Source organism: Hippocampus guttulatus, chromosome 4, assembly GCF_054856545.1.
Source record: "Hippocampus guttulatus isolate MCC_2025c chromosome 4, RoL_Hgut_1.0, whole genome shotgun sequence".
In the NCBI taxonomy this organism is placed as follows: Eukaryota; Metazoa; Chordata; class Actinopteri; order Syngnathiformes; family Syngnathidae; genus Hippocampus; species Hippocampus guttulatus.
Window position 1 is genome coordinate 24139592 of NC_141264.1, and position 19913 is coordinate 24159504.

At 45.9% G+C, this 19913-nt stretch overlaps 1 protein-coding gene across 2 annotated transcripts; it reads left to right on the plus strand.

Moving 5' to 3' along the window:
- Positions 1–1355: 1355 nt before the first annotated feature.
- Positions 1356–19880, plus strand: LOC147206839 (DENN domain-containing protein 2A). Of its 2 annotated transcripts, XM_086109398.1 has the most exons (20): positions 1358–1772; positions 3612–3698; positions 5742–6779; positions 8114–8241; positions 10436–10548; positions 11429–11626; positions 11849–11936; positions 12032–12082; positions 12164–12345; positions 12986–13095; positions 13263–13332; positions 14789–14866; positions 15472–15612; positions 15691–15839; positions 17224–17401; positions 17863–17904; positions 18027–18126; positions 18328–18624; positions 18750–18836; positions 19042–19880. In XM_086109398.1, the coding sequence occupies exons 1-20, from the start codon at positions 1729–1731 to the stop codon at positions 19071–19073; spliced, it is 3213 nt and encodes a 1070-aa protein (XP_085965524.1). In that variant the 5' UTR covers positions 1358–1728; the 3' UTR covers positions 19074–19880. The 2 variants fall into 2 exon arrangements, with proteins under 2 accessions (XP_085965523.1, XP_085965524.1); XM_086109397.1 differs by having other exon boundaries at positions 1356–1772; positions 15472–15839.
- Positions 19881–19913: the final 33 nt, after the last annotated feature.

Below are 19913 nucleotides of genomic sequence, written 5' to 3' on the forward strand. Positions count from 1 at the left end.
GGTTTGAATGACGTTCCTGGTCTTGAAATAAGCATTTTTGTATTTGGTGAAGCACTTGTCATTGTGTGTTTTTCCCATTTTTCTGTCTGTGCTTATCTCCTCAAAGGACATCATTAGCCAGCGAGCTGCAACGTTTGCACTCGGTGGACATTGGAATGGAAGTGCAGAACTCGAAACGGAACATGAGACGATGCCATTAAAGTTACAATGACAAGAGAACCATTTGTGAAGTCTGACAGGTGCAAAAGCTACTCGGGAGATTTTTCATGCGTTTCCCCCTTTTTTTTTTTTTTTTTTTTTAACGTTGTGGTAAACGGTGTGTATCAATTAGATGTTTGCAACAGCTTTAAAAAAACACACACACATTTTCAGCAACATTTGACTTTGTTTCCTCTCTTGGTAGCTTGAACTTCCGTTTCCTGCAAGACACCAAACATTTTGTTTGGTGGTTTAAAGACAAACAAGAAAATAGCCCTTCATTACGCGGCGATCAAGAGAAGCCTGCATCGGTTGAATCGAAGGCTCTGAAGTATAATTTTGTGTTTGTTTCTGCCTTCGCTGAGGTGATTATTTCGCCACTTCTTCAAAATCCCACCGGAATTGGCAGACGCAATCACGAAAAGCACCGCGTTGTATATCTTCAATTCTGTCCTTTTCTTTTTCTTTTTTAATGGCAACCAAGCATCAGCGTTCTTTGACGTCCATCCTTTTCTTATCGCCGAGCTGCCTGACGATGGCGAGTGCACAGTACAGTGGTACACAAAGTCTATTAATGGGGCCTTGGCCTGCAGGGTGCATCAATGGATGCAGTGACCAGTGCATGTCCCTATTCCAGCCTCAGAGTTGGCCTATTTGGATCACGGCCGAAGCCCTTTGCTATGAAATCAGCTTGGGAAAGCAGCAGCCCCCCGCCCCCTCTCCCACGAGCAGGACAGAGAGCGTAAAAGAGTGAAGGAGGCTGCTGAGCCCAGATAAAATTCCATTGTTTATTTGCCTGACTCCCTCCTCCCCCTTCTATACGTTCCTTCCTTTGCCGGCAAGCCTTGCCTCGCTCCTTCTTCAGGAAGCTGCAGCAAAGCGCTGTGCAAGAAAGACCGCAGAAGGAGACAGTCGGGCAAACATTCAGATTTATATTCAATTGATAGCAGGCAAGGATCTGGCCCATGACAAAAAGACCTGTGCGGGTGCAGAAAGAAAGTCAAGAAAATAAACATTTTCCCCCTTTTACATGATATGAATCCAATTATGCCCCCCCCTCCCTGCAGCCTGACGGAGAGCGCTGAAACGCAGCCGCCGACTTTTGTCCTTTTTAGGCATGTAGAAGGCAGAGACAAGAGCGCAACCGTGCAGTTCGGAGGCGGGCGGGGGGGTGGAAGCGCAGGACGATGAAGTCACGTTTCGCCGTTTCTGCAAGAAGGCTGGATGGTGCGATGGAGCTTTTGCATCCTTATGAGAAGCAGCTGTCGGAAAGAAAGGCCAATCGCCGGCAACAACCTGGAAGCCTGATCGAGCCGGCGACGAAGCGCATTCGCGGGACGGCGAGAGCTCCTCGAACAGCCGAACCATGTCACGTTATCACCAAACGTGCAGATGTGGGGACTTTCGTCAGAAAGTTCAAATCCATGACACACGCCAGACCGACTTGAGCGTGCGCATGCGGGCATCGCATTTGGCACATTGGCGCGAGTCGGCTCTTGTCCGCCCTTTTGTCAGCAGCTTTTACAGCCAATGGAGCATGCGGAATCTGTCAGGCAAAGTCATCGCTCTCTCAGGTGATCGCTCGGTGAGCGTCGGTGAAGTGAAGCGGCGCAGAGCAGGCCAAAGAGCGCACGGAGGCGTTCTCCTTTTCATTTCTCGACCTAATCTCATGTCATCATTCCCGTTTGTCAGATAGCTCGAAAGATGACGGAGGGGGGGGGGCAGTGAAGGTTATGTTTAGTTTTTTTTTTTTTTTGTTCTGACGGGGCACGATTCAGCTATGTGTCATGGCAGTGTTAAGAAGTGTGTGTGTGGGGGGGGGGGTGCATGAAATCGGATATCCTTAGATTGGCATCAGGTCGCTTTCAAACGCGAATGAAAATCCGATATGCCACTGCAGCGTAAACGGAAAGATTGGCGCTTACCCCATCAACGCCAGCCTGACTTCATGGTAATCCTCAGACGGGTTGACGTGTCCGCTTCCCGCCTCTGCCCCGACAACACCAATAAACACTTGAAAGAAAACACAGGCAAAGACGCGGACATGGTAGTGCGATGCCTCAGAATTGCAGACTGACTTTCGCTGGCCAGCAAAGTAATTTCAAGATGAGATGAATTGAACCAATTATGACTTGAAAGTTACTCGGGGGGAGGACGTCAGCATCACTTTGCCGCCCATTTTCCTTACTGTCCATTAGAAACAATGGCACTTGAAGGGGCTCTAATCTCGGCCGCCAGTTGCACCTCACACGACTATCAGGATGAACGGTTGGGATCGTGTCGAGGTCTTTTGGGTTGCAGTTTCCTGTGAAGTTTTTTTTTTTTTTGGGGGGGGGGGGTCCTCAGCAGATGGCTTCCCAAACCTCTGTCTGCATTGTTTTGGCGGCCATCTTTCTGCAGGGGCGAGGCGGGGAGGGTCACCATAGCGGCAAATAGCCACAGGACGCAGGGCATTCGCGGCCGTTATCCATGAGCAACCCAAAGCTGTAAAACTGGCCAATCGAATACATCTGGAGGCACTCCGTAACGGGTTTGAGCAAGTCCCGGGAAACACGGCGCGCAGTGTGAATGAGTCAAGTCTGAAACATGTTCAAACTTGATTGTATTTATACTGAAGTGCATTACAAATAAATACCTTTTAAGGCTTGAATCTATTGGAAGCTGCTTTCTTTGAGTCCTTTGGGCTCAGGACAGACTGGAAGAGGAGTGGACTGTTTTTGTAGTGCAACACTATACTTGTGTTACTCTTTACAATATCCATTTTCCTCTTCAGTTTTGACAACCTTCTCTCCGATTGTCAGTTTCTTCCATTTTTCGCGTGTCTACGATCACCAAAAAAACAACAAAAAAACCCCCCCTTCAAGGCTCTTTCTACATTCTTTCGAGCTCGATGCCCCTCCCCCACTCGTGTGTCCCAGTACAGTATTTATGTGATTGATGTTATTGAAGACGGAGAAGGGGGAGTGCAAATCAGTTCATACGTGTTTTCCTTCAAACACGTGACCTCTGCCCAGTTTACATCTGAAAATAATTTGGGCCTGCAGGCCAGCCAGCGGGTGGCTGACGCAAACCCATGTCCTGGTCGGGTGATGTGCGCGTGTGTGTGTGTGCGTGTGGGGGGCTTTGACGACGCAGTAAAGAGGTCCCAGTTGAGCCGCTAAAGACGGGCCCAGTTGTGTCTCTATCTCTCAAAACGTTTTCCAACGCTATCACCGGCCGGGCCAATCGGAACTGCAGTTTATGGACTACTCGACTCCATTCCGATGACCGTTATGCCCGTCGATTGTATCCTTTTCGTTTCTCTGATGTTCATTTGTATTCCCCCGCCGGTCATGGATTCAACTGGTTCAATCGCGACTTTGGCCTTACCGCGTGTTCATCGATCGTTTTCCTCCTCTTGTCTCCCGATGCAGGATGCCAGCTGCTAGCACGATGACTGGTGGGAGGGCGCTGCTGCTCTGTACGGACACTGACAACAGTATCTACCGATCAGTCAACGGGTAGGTCTCTCAAGTCGTTTTTCAGCAATTGCATGAGCGTTACCCCCTCCTCCCCTCAATCCTGTGTTAGATAGTTTGATGGTGATCATTGGAGATTTTGAAGACACTCAATCCAATGGATCTCGCATTAAAATCTGTAACGTAGGACAAGAGTGGGGCAGTTGGCCATCTGGTTTCTGTTATCGTGCCCATCCTGTCACTTCTTGACACATGTCATCTTTTTAAATGCTCATTAATACGATTTAGATTATAAGGAGCAGAGTTTGTGTTCTGTGTTGACAGTAGGGAATGTATGGAAGCAGTGATAATTATTTTTTGTGTGTGTGTGTGTGTTTTGGTTTTTGTGCTTTCTTTTCTCTCTCGAGGCGAGTCGGCGGTTCTCGTCGTTTTTTTTTTCCCCCTCAACAATCAGCCGCTTTTTCCTCCGCTCGTCAAGTGTTAGCTCAGCTGGCCCTTTTGTGTCCTTATTTTGCCTCCCTTCCCTTTGCCCTTGACGACTCTCACGTCGATACTTTTGACAAGTATTCCACATTGTCGTTTTTAATGTCTGCCTTCCGAGCCGCTTGCCTAATCATAAACAAATTTCAACACCCCCCCCCCCCCCCCCCCGGTTGCTCTGGTTTTCCTTGGATTTTCTGTTTGACCTACTTTCCCCCCTCTGTTGCTTCACCCTTTATTGTAAAAAAAAAAAAAAAATGCTGTTTCAACTTAGGGGTAAGGAGGGGAGCGAAAACTGGGCACAGGAAGGAACGAGAGCCAGCCAAACTAATAAAACCAAATGTAATTTGGAGTAGGATTACTTGGCTATTTGTTGGCCATGTTTTTTTTTCTTCTTTTCTTCTTCTTCAGAATCAGTCATTCCCCCCCCCCCCCCCCCCCCCCCAAGAGATTTCGTCTAGATAGCACCAACGTCACCCATTGCAAGGCCATGCTTCCTGTTTGTTTGACATTCAGTCATTCTAAGAATGGGCTTGGGGGATTTGAGGTCAAAACTTGGTTGGCTTGCTGGAAGAAAAGGTTTACCCCTCGCCCACATCTTTTGTATCGTTTTGCCTCCTCTGTCGGTGACATCGACTTAGCTCTCTGTCTCTGCTTGTAAACTTTGACCTACTCGCAAAGGGTTCAAAGTGTCATGACCTCGTAATCTTTTGGGGACTGACTCACAGGCACCAGATGTCTTGAGGGTTTTTTTTTTTTTTTTTTTGTGGAATTGCTTTGTTGTCATCATTATTCTTAAGTCAAACAAATGGACAATTTGAGGTGCACGGTAATCAGTTATGACATGGTTGTACTTTATTTTCCGCACACTAATGTGCTTTGGGGTTTTAAGGCGCACCTTCAATGAATGGCCCATTTTAAAACCGTTTTCATATATTGGGCGCACCGCATTATAAGACGCATAGAGTAGAAGCTACCATAGTGGTTGGGGGTTGCATTATGCATCCACTAGATGGCGCTACGCTAAAGGAAATACACTACAATACAGCTTTATTTATGCAGCGCTTTCACAATCGCCGCAGCTGGAGCAAAGCAACTTTACAGAACAATTCAAATACGATGTCCGAGAAATTAGAATATCGATCCATACATAAAGCCCATCGGATTATAAAGCGCGCTGTCGGCTTTTGAGAAAAAGCAATGCTTTTAGGTGCGCCTTATAGTGCGGAAAATACGGTACTTCCTTTGTGTGATTGCAAATGACATCCAGCGAGTGGCTTTTATCTTGGGGCATTGTGGGAACAGCACGTTTACTGTGCCATTTGTTTGATTCGCGATGAAAGCAATCTTGAAAAACATGAACCGACTCAAGTGGAATACGAACAACCTGCATCAAAGACATTAAATGAGGGCTTTCACACAATCAAGAAGTATTTTTCTAATTGCGTCTAAATTTGAACAAATCCCAGGCATGGGATATTGAAGCCTTTATTGAAATTTCTTATTATTCCGGCAACCTAAATCACCTTTTGAGGGCTTTTACCAGTGACACCACATCTTGCAAGACTCGAACGATGTTCATTCATATTTCTGTTGATTTTCCAGACTCCAGTGCTGCGGCTTGAAAATTGGGGAGACGCCGTCGTCTGTGGTGCCCCGGCGCCAAGAGCTGTGCGGGCTACCAGGGGACGGACACAAGAGGGACACCGCTGTGCCCGCCATTCGTCCCATCTCTCCACCAATCGGCCCGCGGGACTCTCCCGATCCCCCCGGCAGCATGCTGACTCACAGGAGAGCCGCCAGCGCCAGCGAACCAAGGACTCCAAACGTGGAGAACGGACAGTGCGGAAAGCTGAATAAGGGCCAAGCAGGAGTCAAGGCGGCAAGTATCCGCGATAAAATCTCCCAGTGGGAGGGCAAAAAGGAGAGCGGCCCAGCGATTTCTACGGACGCTTGTCCGCTCGGCACAACGCAGAAGGAAATTGAGTCGGTCCGAAAAAAGGACTCGAAACCTCCGCAGGTCCAGCGGACGAACAGCAAGAGGTTTGTAAGCTGGGAGAGGCAAGACTCAGGAAAGGAAAATGTCGGAAAACTCGGGGATGTCGGGACTAAATCTCCAGAAGGCCCAACGAACAAGGCCAAAGAAGTCATTCTCGAGCGAGGAATGCGGGCTACTAAGGCAACGGAGCAACCCCAAGACAAGAAAACTGTTTTAACTCACGTTAAGAAACTGGAAAAGGCCACCAAAGAAGTTCAGAGTGGAGCGTCACTGGCGTTTCCGGGGAATTACTTCTGCCCACCATCAAAAGAGGAGCTGGACGAAACAGAAAAGCGTGTTAACGAACCCATTTTTGGGACTTTCGACGTGTCTCGGCCTGTTGGCTCCAGGTGGAGGAGAGAGGGGGATCCGGAGAACGTATACAGCGAGCCAGGCGCTCCGTCTATTAACCCTTTGCCAAAACCTCAGAGAACCTTCCAGCACCACACGCCGCCTTCTACCCCAATTTCAGGGCCTGGCTCCTGTAAGGGCAAGAGGACATTGCCCCCTTTGCCCTCCATTCCACCTCCGCCTCTACCCACCTGCCCGCCCCCCGGAGTTTGCAGGAGACCGTGGACGGACAGATCCCACGACAGCAACAACAGGTGAGACAGGATGGAATATACAGTATATTCACTTCTCCAAAGTGTTTTGCTTACCGATGGAGTGGCGGGACCCAACGATGACATTATAACAGGAATGTGACGGGAGTTAAATTGAGTTATATCACCCGCGCAACACAATCGAACAGCTCCAAATGATATCTGCTCGGAATCACAAGCACCAGGGCAGTGACCTCACCCGGTTTCTCGATCCCACAGAATTAGCTCACTGGCTGGATGTGAAAAATGAAAAATGTACACATAACTCATTCCATCTTCTCGAGCTTCAGTGGAAGTTGTAGACCAGTGTGAGCCATGTCAAAGAGAGGCCCCTTGCTTCTCCAAAAAAAAAAAACCTTGGCATGAAAACTTCATATGTAAGGCCTTTTTCCACATTGCACAGATGTTACTGAGAATTGATTTGGCACAATAAGAAACTGTGTATGCAAAAGCGCCCCCCCCCCCCTCCCGCCCCCTCTTCAATGACCTGGATTCTTGTTTACTTGAAGCTTGGCTTGGATCGGTTTCATTCCACACGGTATGTGGAGGCCGCACTCGCTTCAAGTGTTCTCTATTCAGTCTTTTGTTTGCTCTCCCAAATCTTTCCAGCCCAAGACTCCCAGTTGCGCCCCCGTTTAGGAAATCTCATTCAAGACAAAATAAAAATTTACCAAAAATGATGGCCCGGTGGGCCAGTGGTTAGTGCGTTGACCTCACAGTGCAGAGGTTGTGGGTTCGATCCCCGGATCTGGCCTTCCTGTGTGGAGTTTGCATGTTCTTCCCGTGCCTGCGTGGGTTTTCTCCGGGTACTCCAGTTTTCTCCCACATTCCAAAAACATGCATGGCAGGCTGATTGAACACTCTAAATTGTCCCAAGGGGTGATTGTGAGCGCGAATGGTTGTTTGTCTCTATGTGCCCTGCGATTGGCTGGCAACCAGTTCAGGGTGTCCCCTGCCTACCGCCCGAAGACGGCTGGGATAGGCTCCAGCCCCCCCCCCCCCCCCCCGCGACCCTCATGAGGATAAGCGGATTGGAAAATGGATGGATGGATGGATGGACGGTCTTTTGGGACTTATGGGCTTACATTTGATTGAAGTAGCCTTTGCAAAAAAAAAAAGTCCAAAATGAAATCGCTTGTGTACACATTCCAACTGAAATGTCTCGAAAAGTGACGGCTGACATTCATTTGTCCACATCAAACGCAATTTCGTGTCACTACCGCATATGAGCGTGGGGCTCATGCTAACCACTAGCCCACAGCGCTGCATGTCGCATCATCATAACACATCTTTTGCTATTTTTCATCATGATGTTCATGTTTCCGTGTCCTCTTCAGGAAGTCTTACGAATTTGAGGACCTGCTCCAGTCGTCCTCACAAAGCTGCAGAGTTGACTGGTACGCTCAGTCCCGCCTGGGCCTCACACGCACTTTATCGGAGGAGAATGTCTACGAGGACATCATTGGTAAAAAAAAAATATCAAAAAATCTAAATAAAAACATGCGTTTCTTTTTGCATGCGTGTCATGGAGAGGGAACGAAGCGGTGAAGCGGTTTTTGCTCTGGTTTTAATTTAGAGCCACGCTGCTCCGCTCTTATTAAAAATGAGATGCCAAAACCCGACCTACATTCCTGCCTTATTGTCTGCGGTGTTATACCAACCCCACCTCGAGCCTGTTTAATATCATAACGTACAGTGTAATGGTGCTGTCGTATGCTCAAACTTGACCGCTGGGATAAACCAGCAGGAGGTATTTTATTGGGCGAGAGTCACGGCGCATGACTGGCAATAGCGGTCGGCGTCATTGGCATGCGCCGTAATTATTGCTGGATGAAAATGAAGTTGAGTCAATTGAAGTTGAAGTAGATTTCAGTGATTAAAATGATCCTTCATTGTTACCTCCTCCCAGCCACTATTGAGCAAAATGATGTTTTGATCGCCATTGGTTGGACAATCCCACAAAAATGTGGCTGCTTTCTCGCAGTTTGTGTGGCTTTATAGAGCAGTCCAACTGGGAATCAAAATGGCACCCGGCGTCCATTTTATTTTTATTTTTTTGACATCTGATGTATTGTCAAGACACCTTGAACCAGGAAGTGGCTTAACAAACAAGCAGGAATCTGTTTTTCTTGCCCCCCCCCCCCCCGCCCCGGCCCCCCAAAAATAAAAATAAAAAATTGAAAAAATGGCACTTTATGATATTGTGCAGGTCGACGATGCGGACGGCCACATCCCTTCGGGACGCCCTCCTTGTAATGTCTTCATGTCTGTCAGTGTTTCCAGATGGAGTGGAAAGCGAGTGTCATCAGTATGCGTCTCCCGACACATTCCTGGGAGACCGATGCAAAGCCACATGTGCGCAGCACTCACGCAAAAACATTCAAGAGATTAGTACAGTGCTGACAAATAGTGCGCCGTGTTCCTTAAGAAAGGAAAAGACTGGAAAGGCACTTCCAAAGTCGCACGTAATGTTGGACGTCAGCGTATGTCGAATTGATATGTGATTTCTTTTTTTTGCGCAACGCTTCCAAAAGAAACTGCCTCAACAAGGGGGTGGTGAGAGAGGCATGCCAGTCGAGAAGAATAGACGTCGTCCTTGCTTGTCAGTGTTAACTGACTGATTTGAGATTTTTATTTTGAACTGGAGCTAACTTCTTGCATTTGTACGCCAAATCGTCAAAACGTGCATCACGCTTTTGGAATGCATCTTTTTAAGACTTGTTGTGATTGTTTTTTACAATGAGCAGTGGTTAAGTTGATTTTGCACTCCTATGACTGAGGGTCGCGATGTTCGAGGCCACGACTTCCTTTCTGGTCCGATACTGAGTAAAAAGTCAAGCTGGTATCCGCGATACCGATCTAATACTGTTACCGTGTCTCCGATGTTTGGGATAAACGTCACATTAGCACATCTAGAGACAAGTCTCTCCGGATGACCTCCACTGAATAAAAAAGTATTGATTTTCCTCAGTATTCTTTTTTATCCAGATGCATTTTTAAGTAGATATATAGTCTACTTTGAAAAATGGATCTGTATCCAGATGATTTTATTCCGTGCAACTCGACCGAAAAAAAAAGGAATAAATTCAGCCAAATGTTTTCCGTGTAAATGTTATGTAACAGTTGATATTTGAGAAGCAATTCGGTGACAAATTCATGCCTGTTAATACACTGCAGCAAAGTCATTGCAGTGAGCAATAAACAGCAGGCATGACATCATCGATGAGCTGCAAGTTATTACGGTAGATGTTTTTGGAAGACACGTCGCCACATCATTTCACCCCCGTCTTTGCTCTCCTTTCAACTTACTCTTGCATAAAACCTCTTCTGGTCGAATAAAAGTAATAACTCGCTCATCCCCGAAGGAGATGCACATTTTGTCTTCGAATCCACTGAGAGATGGTTATGCTATTACGGCTTTTTAAAATATGAGGCGCAATAAAAATCTGAAGGAAAATGCTACTTTTGTTGGCGCTCGCGTGGCTCTTTGGAGTCTCCGCATTGCGGCGGCGAGCTGAGTAAGCACGCCGCCATCCGTGTCTGCGAGCTCTGCACATCTGGAGTTGAAAATCGTCTGGCTGATCTGGAAATATTTTTGGGGACGATTTTATAACAGGGTATTTCACAATCGAGATGTTTCTGTTTTTATTTTCCTCAAGACCCTCCCTCCAAGGAGAATCCCTACGAAGACATCGAGCTGGAGAGAAGTTGCCTTGGGAGCAAATGTGTATCACCTGCCTCGTCTTCGCCCATTCCTGACACCCCCGCTAAGGTACAACCAGACTGGGAATAAACGTTTTCCGTATTGCTTGCCGTTAATGAAATGACGGGTGCGTTTGCGGTGGAATGCGCCCGAAGTCAGCTCGGATAGGCTCCAGCATGCCCGCGACCCCCCCCATGAGGATAAACGGTTTGGATGATGGATGGATAGATGTCAATTTACAACAGGAGCATTAAAAAAATTAGTTCTTCCATTTTCTTACATTTTGCCATTTCTTTACATTGTGGGTACTATTTACTGTAAAATAACATTCATTGTAATTTTTGTACTTCAGTACCTTCCAGAGTCAGTATGTTATTTATTAATTTCTTTTTTTTACACTCGCCACTTGTGGGGGATATTAGGTGGCTCACTCTGCAAATGTAAGCTGATATCGAATCAAATAGCGTCTTTTTTTTCCCTTTCCAACATAAATCTCATTTAAATGACAATCTTCGCACTATTTTTAGCGGTGACCAACTGTTATTTAGCGATGACGGAAGCACAGTTACAATAACGATGATGGACTGAAGAAGTGACGGTAAACGGCTTGAAATCATAACGGATGGAAGATGCCGGAAGGGTGGCCCGGCTGCTGACGAATGACGGACCGACAAATTTTGACCAATGTGCCAATCACTGCTTATGTGCTTAAGATATCCTTGATTTGTCCCACACTGGGGAAATTTACAGTTTTCTTTACTTTTAGTGTTTGCAAGAAGATTGCTATCACTCATTTACCACAGAAGAAGAAGGTCACCAGCCAATTGCAGGGAACGCATCGACAAAACAATCGTTTACACGCACATTCACACTAATGGTCTTGTGTCCTCATTTAAACTCATGTTTTTACCTATGCAGTCGAACTTTTTACTGTCTGTGTTGCCGCCAGCTGTGCTCCAAGCCTGGCTTCTTCAGACAGAACTCCGAGAGACGGAGTTTCAAACTCTTGGAGTTACGCAAGACCAACCGGGACGCCGGAGTGTCCACACCGTCACGTGCAAGCCCGCCTTCCACGCCCAGCAGCCCGGATGACACCCCTTGTCTCTCCGGGGACCCGTACAACCGGCGGCGGAGGAAAATCCCCAAGGTATCAAGTCCGCACGTGCACTCTTACAGTAACTGCATGACTACGGTCAACAAAACCTTGTTAGCTAATTTAATATAGCATACCAGCGTTAGCCAGAATGAATTGTAATCCCTCCACAGTTGGTCAAAGACAGATACAGCCACCAGTGCATTTTCAGTCACTTTATGGAGCGAATCGGTAACGACACAAAAGGCTTGAGATCATTTTATTTACCTACTCCAGATGGTGATGAAAATCAACGGTATCTTTGAGGCTCGGAGAGGGAAAAAGCGCATGAAGAAGGTCTCCACCGAGTCTAGCTCAGGGAGAGGTGAGGCGTTACTTCAAAGATTATTTTTGTGCCGGATTCGTTTCATGCTGTCTGTTGATATAAATGAAGATGTGTTGTATTGTATTTAAACGTAGTGACCGATGAGAACAGCGAGTCAGAAAGTGACACAGAGGAGAAACTGCAAGGTGAGAAACAGCGCTCATAAATTTAGTGCGGTCAGGAAATGGACGTCTTTTGTACCTCACATGGTTTTTGTTGCCTTTTAGCTCATAGCCAGAGGCTGGTGTCGGTCCAGTCCATGCTGAGGCAGACGGGGCGGTACCGGACCTTGGACAGGGATCTGATGGAGGACAGAAAACTCTTTGAGTACTTCATTGTGGTGGCCCTCCACAAAACCAAAGCCGGAGTTCCTTATCTGCCGGAAGTCACGCAGCAGTTCCCTCTCAAAGTAAACAGACAGCGTTTTGCTGAAAACCAAACGTACCAGCACGATTTTGGCCATTTAGAGGCCTAAAACATTTTTTTAAAGTAACAAAACCATGTATTTTCAAGATACACTACAATTCCTCTACTCCTCAAAGATTTGACTGAATAAAGGCCTTTTCGTACTGCACTTAGCAACGCACAGGCAGTTGTGTGTGCGCGCTACCCCATAGTGCACACCAAGAAAACCCAAAAAATGGGGTCATAAGAAATTAATGCATTCTCTTCAGGGAAAAAAAAGAAATCAAAATATAAATAACAATGCAAATTATGAATAAATTAATTAAATGCTCCGAGTTAAGTTAAAAAAAAGAGTAATGTTTTCAAGATTTCTAAATATGAAAAATGAACTCTAACTCAACTCTTTTGATTGTTAAAAATTGTTTTATATTCAAAATGACAACGAATAAAAATACTGTTCTGCACATCCAAAATATTGCCTGAACCTAAAAAAAAAAACCCTCAGACATTCATGACTAACCACTGCAACAGTTTGGTGCAGTAACTTGCACTGGCAGGGAAACCGCTTATCAAAAAAGACTGATGCTATTACATGTGCTCTTTGAGAAAATATAATCATAACGTTGTTGTATTTTCCAATCCAGCTTGAACGAAGCTTCAAGTTCATGCGGGAGACAGAGGACCAGCTGAAGGTCATCCCTCAGTTCTGCTTCCCCGACGCCAAGGACTGGGCGCCTGTCGACAACTTCCCCAGGTCGGTCACGGCGTGCCGTATTGTGTGCGCCGTGAATGTGGACACAAATAACAACAGGCCCAGGCGGTGGCGGCTAGATTTTTGATAGTAGTAGATAGTACCAGTAGACGAGATGTATGTGTTAAAAAAAAAAAAAAAGTCATGTGATTTTCCTTCATACCCCCCAGTGAGACTTTTTCATTTGTGCTGACCGGCGAGGATGGAAGTCGTCGATTTGGCTACTGCAGACGATTACTGGTACGTACTCCCAACTGTCTCCTTAACTTTGTCCAATTGACACACAACTGATGACTCTGCACTAGCAGGCTAAGATTTTCTTTCCTAGAATTGGATTCGTAAGTTATCAATTTCAATTTTAGCATGTTTGACTTACGCTGCTTCGTGCTGGGCATTCCGGCCAGTTTTCTTTTACACCCGCCTGCCACACCTGGCGGTTTGGTGACACACCAGCTCGGTCTTACGTTGTGGCGCAAGTGGTGTCACCCAAGGATTTTGGTACATTTGATCAAGGTGCAGGCAGACGCATTCAGAGCTCCGTGGACGTGTGGTGGATATCATCATATTTCATTGTGTGGCAGCAGCGTGCATCAAGCCGTGCATCAAACCGATCACTGTCGAAATCAGTTTATTTCACGCATCTCACGATCATCAGCGTCTATTTAAAGTACTAAGCTGAAGTTTGAACCTTTTTAAAGCCTGCGAGATTTGAAACGGTCTCTCTATATCAGGGGTGGGCAATTATTTTCCCGGGGGGGCCAAATGAGAAGCAGAAAATATTGTGGCGGGCCGGGCCAAAAGTTGGAAATAGAAATAGAAAATAAAGAAGATAGCACAATGTCTTTGTATGCCAGTAATAATGTAACATTCTCCTCCAACGTCACACTCGGCACCGGTTCTCCTCAAGGATGTGTACTGAGCCCCCTGTTGTTCACGCTTTCCACATTTGACTGCTCTCCGACTCTTATTAGCGGTCCAGTTTGCGGAAAGTTTTTAACATGATAACAATCAAACCATTCTAGGAAATGTTCATTTACTCGAGCCACAAGCAATTCACTCTGAGCATGGAAATTGCCAGAATCGGACCGAGTAAGAATCGCTTCCTTGTTTTTCAAAGTCTCGTAGATTTGAGTCTTTCCGACTCCAGGCGTCTCCTGAATGTTTCGTACTTTGTTACCCGCTTCGTTTAATCAGATACATATCACTTTCCCTTCCATGGTCATTACTCTCTTCCTCTTTCTTCGTCTTCCCCTCCCTCCCTGTGCTCTGCAACTTGAAGTAACTGCGCCACCTGGTGTTGAAATACCTGTCATTACAAGTCCAAACGAAATGAATGCAATCAAACCTTAATTGTGCACCAATCTTCGGCGGGCCGGATTAAAAAGACCACCGGGCCGGATGCGGCCCGCGGGCCGTAGTTTGCCCACCACTGCTCTATTTTATGGATTTTCATGTGAACGGGGGTGCACAAATAAATGTAAGACCTGAAACGAGCCTTGGTTGGAGGGTGATGGTAAACACGGGATGCTAGCATGTTAAGCATCAAGCGAATCTCTCCATTGTGAGACAAATACAAGTTTTCTTATCTTAGCTTATCATCTTGTCATCATTGTGTTTTCCGTGCTGAATGTCTCATTCAAAGCAGGGGCGAGACACCATATCTTTCTAGCGCTAACGATCCCTTCCTCATCTATAGCCCAGCGGTAAAGGTCGGAGGCTCCCAGAGGTCTACTGCATCGTCAGCCGATTGGGCTGCTTTGACCTCTTTTCGAAGGTACAGTCCCAAGCAAACGCACCTCCAACAAAAACATTTTAGCATTCAAGCGGCGATGGTAAAAGAGAACCGGCGTGACCACCCTCTGCACCCACTGAGCCACACCCGCCCCCGTGTGCGGCCTTGTTCCCTGGCTGGCCTTGTATTTCAGGCTCCGGCAAAGAGACGCGTGTCTGTGTATGTGCAGCTGCTGTGGTTACTACAGTGGGAATTAAAAGATTTACAGGCATTTCCACTTTACAATGTCTGCTTACGCCACCATCGCTTCATTAAAACGGCGAGTAAATATGCCCTTGAAGTGGTCTTGCGCTTTGCAGCTTCGCTCAAACGACTACAGCCACTTAATGATGACTCAGTCTTTACGATATCTGATTTAATTGTGCTATAAACATGGTCATTTGGAAGGGTGACTGACACGTTTATGGCAAGTCACATTTGGTCAATCAAATGAATGGAAATGCCATGAATCTGTTCTAGTGACTTTTTTTTTTTTCCTGAGAAGAACAACTATTGCGTAGGTCCCGGTTGTTGCAGTGACGATGAAAAAGAGAAGCTACATAGAAAATGGTTGACCTTTCCTAACAGAAATAAATCCATGTCGTCAGATCTTGGACGAGGTGGAAAAGAGGAGAGCCATCTCGCCTGCGCTGGTGCAGCCCTTCATGAGAGGCATCATGGAGGCTCCTTTTCCTGCGCCGGGAAGGACCATCAGTGTCAAAAACTTCCTCCCTGGCTCTGGGACAGAGGTGAGATCCAGTCAGTTGGCGGTTTTTGGCCATCACCCTCACGTTCACCTTTCACCTCCCCCGTCGTCACGGCCGAAGGTGATCGAGCTGTGTCGGCCGTCCGATTCTCGTCTGGAACATGTCGACTTTGAGTGTCTCTTCTCCTCGCTGAGTCTGCGCCTGCTCCTGCGAGTGTTCGCCTCCCTGCTTCTCGAGCGCCGGGTTATCTTTACGGCAGACAAGCTCAGGTTGGCTTTTGTATCCTTCCGCACCTCCTTAGCTCAGTGGGTCTCCACCTGGGCACCACAAGCCCTAACTTTGGGATCTGTAAATGAATGATGTCATATTTTTTTAACAAGTGCATAGCGACCAGTGATGGATGCGTAATAGAGGGTGCAACAGTATTCTGAATCAGACATGAAAACAAATGTAATAATAGCAAAAATATCTCATATCTATTGGAGAAGGGACAGCAGGGTGTGGCATTGCCTCACTTGCCTACTCTGATTGCACGTCCAGGGCCACAAATATTTCTGGTTATAAATATTGATGAGCGATCCCTGGATTCATAATGTTTGAGATCCCCCACGTTAGCTAATATGTTTTACTCGAACGGTGCATCAGGTTCTTCGCAGCGGACAAACAAATCCTAAAGAAACTTAACAACTGTGAAAGGAAGGAATGCCATTGGCTTCCTCTTTGGGAAAACTGTCTTGATGCCAGAAGAGAAAGAGTCACATGGCCACACAGCTCGCTGAAGTGCTTAGAAATCTGCACCTATTCTATTAACACAGTGGCTCCAAGCTGTGCCACACCTGGCTCCGCTTCAGTGGCAACAGCCATTGAATCAGGATTTAATGAAAACAACATGTGCCTCGCACTTGAGCTCTGATGAACGCACATCAATGAATAGAGGGGAAAAAAAATCGTATTTTTATAAGAATAAATATCTTTTGATGTTTTTTTTCCCCAAGAAAGCTTATTTTTCAATGTTTAAAAATAATCCAATACTGCAGCAATGTTTTAATGGTCTTAAAATAAGAAATTACAATTCCCACCTCTCAATATGAGACTTTTATTTTTTATTTTTTGCAACAAATATCAGTTTTCTCCGAAAAAGTTACTGTTTTCTCCTTAGATTCCGATTTTATTCTCAGAGTATCGGCGCCCTTGCACATTTTTCATCATTCTAGCAAGTGGAAACTTGGTCTCATCCATCATATTTTTTTAATGAATTAAATGTTTGCAGATGAAGCAAGCTGTGTGCTGCTGGACCTTTTTCCCCCTCCAGTGCAACATTCCACTCATGCTAACGGTGCATATTTCCAAACACATTTTTTTTTTCTCTCCCAGAAAACCGTGCACTCAGCCAGAGTGGTCTATCGCCATCTAGTGGATAAAACGTGCACTTGCACTGCATTCAGTGTCCAACCACCCAATCTTGAGTTTATCCGGCTTAAATCCTTCCTTGAGCGCACAATGGCATACAAAACATAAAAAATACACAGTATGTCCAACTGTAACTGAAAATACAGCATCAATTGATCATATCCTGAATGATATCATGCCAATGTCATATTTCGTATTTGTGGCTTGGCAATTCTATGATTCCCTGTTGTGTTTTCTTGGCAGCACCTTATCACAATCTTGCCATGCCGTGGTGGCTCTCCTCTACCCGTTCACGTGGCAGCACACTTATATTCCCGTGCTGCCGCCTTCCATGTTGGATATCGTGTGCACTCCGACCCCTTTCATCGTTGGGCTGCTCTCCAGCTCGCTGCCTCGACTGAAAGAGCTTCCTATAGAGGAGGTAAGAACAGAGGAGAAGGATTTTGTTTGTTTGTTTTCGCCATTAGCTACAGGAAATGCCATAATTTCTATCAGCGAAAGTGGCTTCATGGCTCCCTCTAGTGTGGCAAGAATGATCACAAAATGAAATGTCCAATTTTTGCATCATTTTAAGTGGTTTAAACTTATTTTTTTAAACTTGTACAGCTCATTTGGTTCACAGAGTTCAGTTGTGTTTAACTTTAAGGGACACAACAAAAATGTGTAATGTGTTTATTCTAAAAACACTCATTTTGGTACACTTTTTATTTAACTTGAATGTACACTGTAAATGTCAGTACATTTTATGAAAATGGTTATGTTTGGTCCCAGCCTAACTGGTGAAATTTACACTTGGGAGGGAGTAAAATATTCAGTATTTCAAGGATCCTTTTCTTTTTTTCTTTTTCTTTTTTGGGTTGTACTAACTTCTGTCTCCCGCAGGTGTTGGTGGTCGACCTCGGCAATAGCCGCTTCCTACGACAGGTAGCAAACAAAAAGACACAGCGGCCTAAATGTCTTCATAACTGGTTGGCGCAGATGTTGTGCGTTTTCATTTATTGCATTTCATGTGCATTTCCCCCCCCCCGCCCCCTTGCCCTTTACAGATGGACGACGAGGACTCCATTCTCCCCCATAAGCTGCAGGCAGCTCTGGAACATGTACTGGAGAAGAGGAGGGAGCTGGCCTCGGATAAAGGAGACAGCGGTGAGCCTTGATCCTGAATCTTGTTGAGTACTGAGCAGTCAAATGGTGGATGGTGGAGTGGAGTAAGGTTCCACATTGTTCTTGTTTGGACATAATACAAATACAGACTAGTGGAATGCAGTTCCAGTGGCTTCCCAAGTTAGCACTCACTTTTTGTGCCTGTTACAGATTCCTTTTGACCTCCTTTTTCCCTTTTCTCAGACTCCAGCTCCCTCAGCACCGTGGTGTCAGAGGCGTTTGTGCGCTTCTTCGTGGAAATGGTCGGCCATTATTCGCTCTTCATGGGCGGGTCAGAGCGCGAGGACGAGTCGTCCGTCTCGTCTCCCGCTTCGCCCGGCCCCTCTTCTTCCTCTTCCTGCGCCGCATCCTTTCAGCGGGAGGCCTTTCGTAAGGCGGTCACCTCCAAAAGTTTGAGAAGGTTCCTGGAGGTGTTCATGGAAACCCAGATGTTTACAGGTTTCATCCAGGAGAGGGAGCTGCGCAGACAGGGCCTCAGAGGTACCGGAAATAAATGAATACCTACTTAAAACACTTGACGGGTGGAACGGAATGAGGTTCATGAGGTCATTGAGGAAGTCTTTTCTTGATGCGACACCTGATCGGTCGTGTCCTTCTTCCTCCAGGCCTGTTTGAGGTGCGAGCGCAGGAATACCTTGACTCACTTCCTGGCAGTGAACAGCGAGGCGTCAACAAGTTCTTAAAAGGCTTAGGTGAGTCGGCGCAGATCCTGTCATTCAGTTGTTTGCAAAACGGGAGTTCCCGCGGGGGTCCGTGAGCTGTTTTATGGGAGTCCACCAAATTGTGTGCATGAAAAAAAAAAAACAACTGAGAACCCCTGTTTTAGTGTTCCACCATTTTCTCATATTGTTTTCATGATTGGTTATTTGAATGTTTTTTTTTTTTTTTTTATTAAAGGAAACAAGATGAAATTCCTCTCCAAGAAGTGACGTGAACAAACGTGATGACAAAAGAAGGCGGGAAGAAAATAAAATGAGGAGCTTTCAAATGAAAAGAGGACCTTTAAAGTTGAAGAAACTCGTTGCAAGTTGTTTTGAGAACTCTGACCCCCCCGGATGAGCTTTCTCTGGAAAGCAAAGCACAGTGTAAATACTTGAGGAACTTTCCGGACAACTCGTACATTCCAACTATTTCCTATAGAAAATTTTGACACTACTACAACTTCTTCTTCAACAGGAGGCTTCAGGTTAATTTATATTCTTTGTTGTTGTTTTTGGTTTTTTTCTTAAGTAAATGTAATCTCCCTTTGTGTGTGTGTGTAAAGAAACTCCTGTCGCGTGTTCATAGGCTTTTATTTAACAAGCTCCAGACTCATTGGGTGTACGTACCACTGTGTCCAGTAAATTAACTGATTTGCATGTTTATCACCGGCGTAGGAATGAGCACCAAACGAAAAGGCAAGAGTGGGGAAAATGTCAAGACGAGCAGAAAACGAATGTGAACGTCTCTCTCAAGTGTCAAAAGGCTTGGCGGAGGGATGTGTGAGGCTGACGCATGTTGATGTGGTAGGTGAAGCGGTGGCGATGGGTTTGCCTGAACCTTTGAGAATGCAACTTTGTCAATAAAGTTGTGCATTTGTATTTGATGTATATAACACTTTGATGTGGACTGCGGCGTCATGATGTTGAAAGCAGGGTACACACACGTGCTGATCTTTACACTGTGAACAACACAGGGCAAGGAGAAAAAAAATCTATTTTAAAGTGACAAATAAATTTCTGATGTTCTCGAAGGACTTTACTGACTTTTTTGTTTTTTTTTCTGGGAGA

Excerpts from the sequence above, each read along its gene's own strand:
- LOC147206839 (XM_086109397.1), top strand. The coding sequence starts at position 1,729 with ATGGAGCATGCGGAATCTGTCAGGCAAAGTCATCGCTCTCTCAG. Across the intron at positions 10,549-11,428 it reads TTCCTGACACCCCCGCTAAG|CTGTGCTCCAAGCCTGGCTT; the intron begins GTACAACCAGAC and ends TGTTGCCGCCAG. Across the intron at positions 17,905-18,026 it reads ATAGCCGCTTCCTACGACAG|ATGGACGACGAGGACTCCAT; the intron begins GTAGCAAACAAA and ends TGCCCTTTACAG.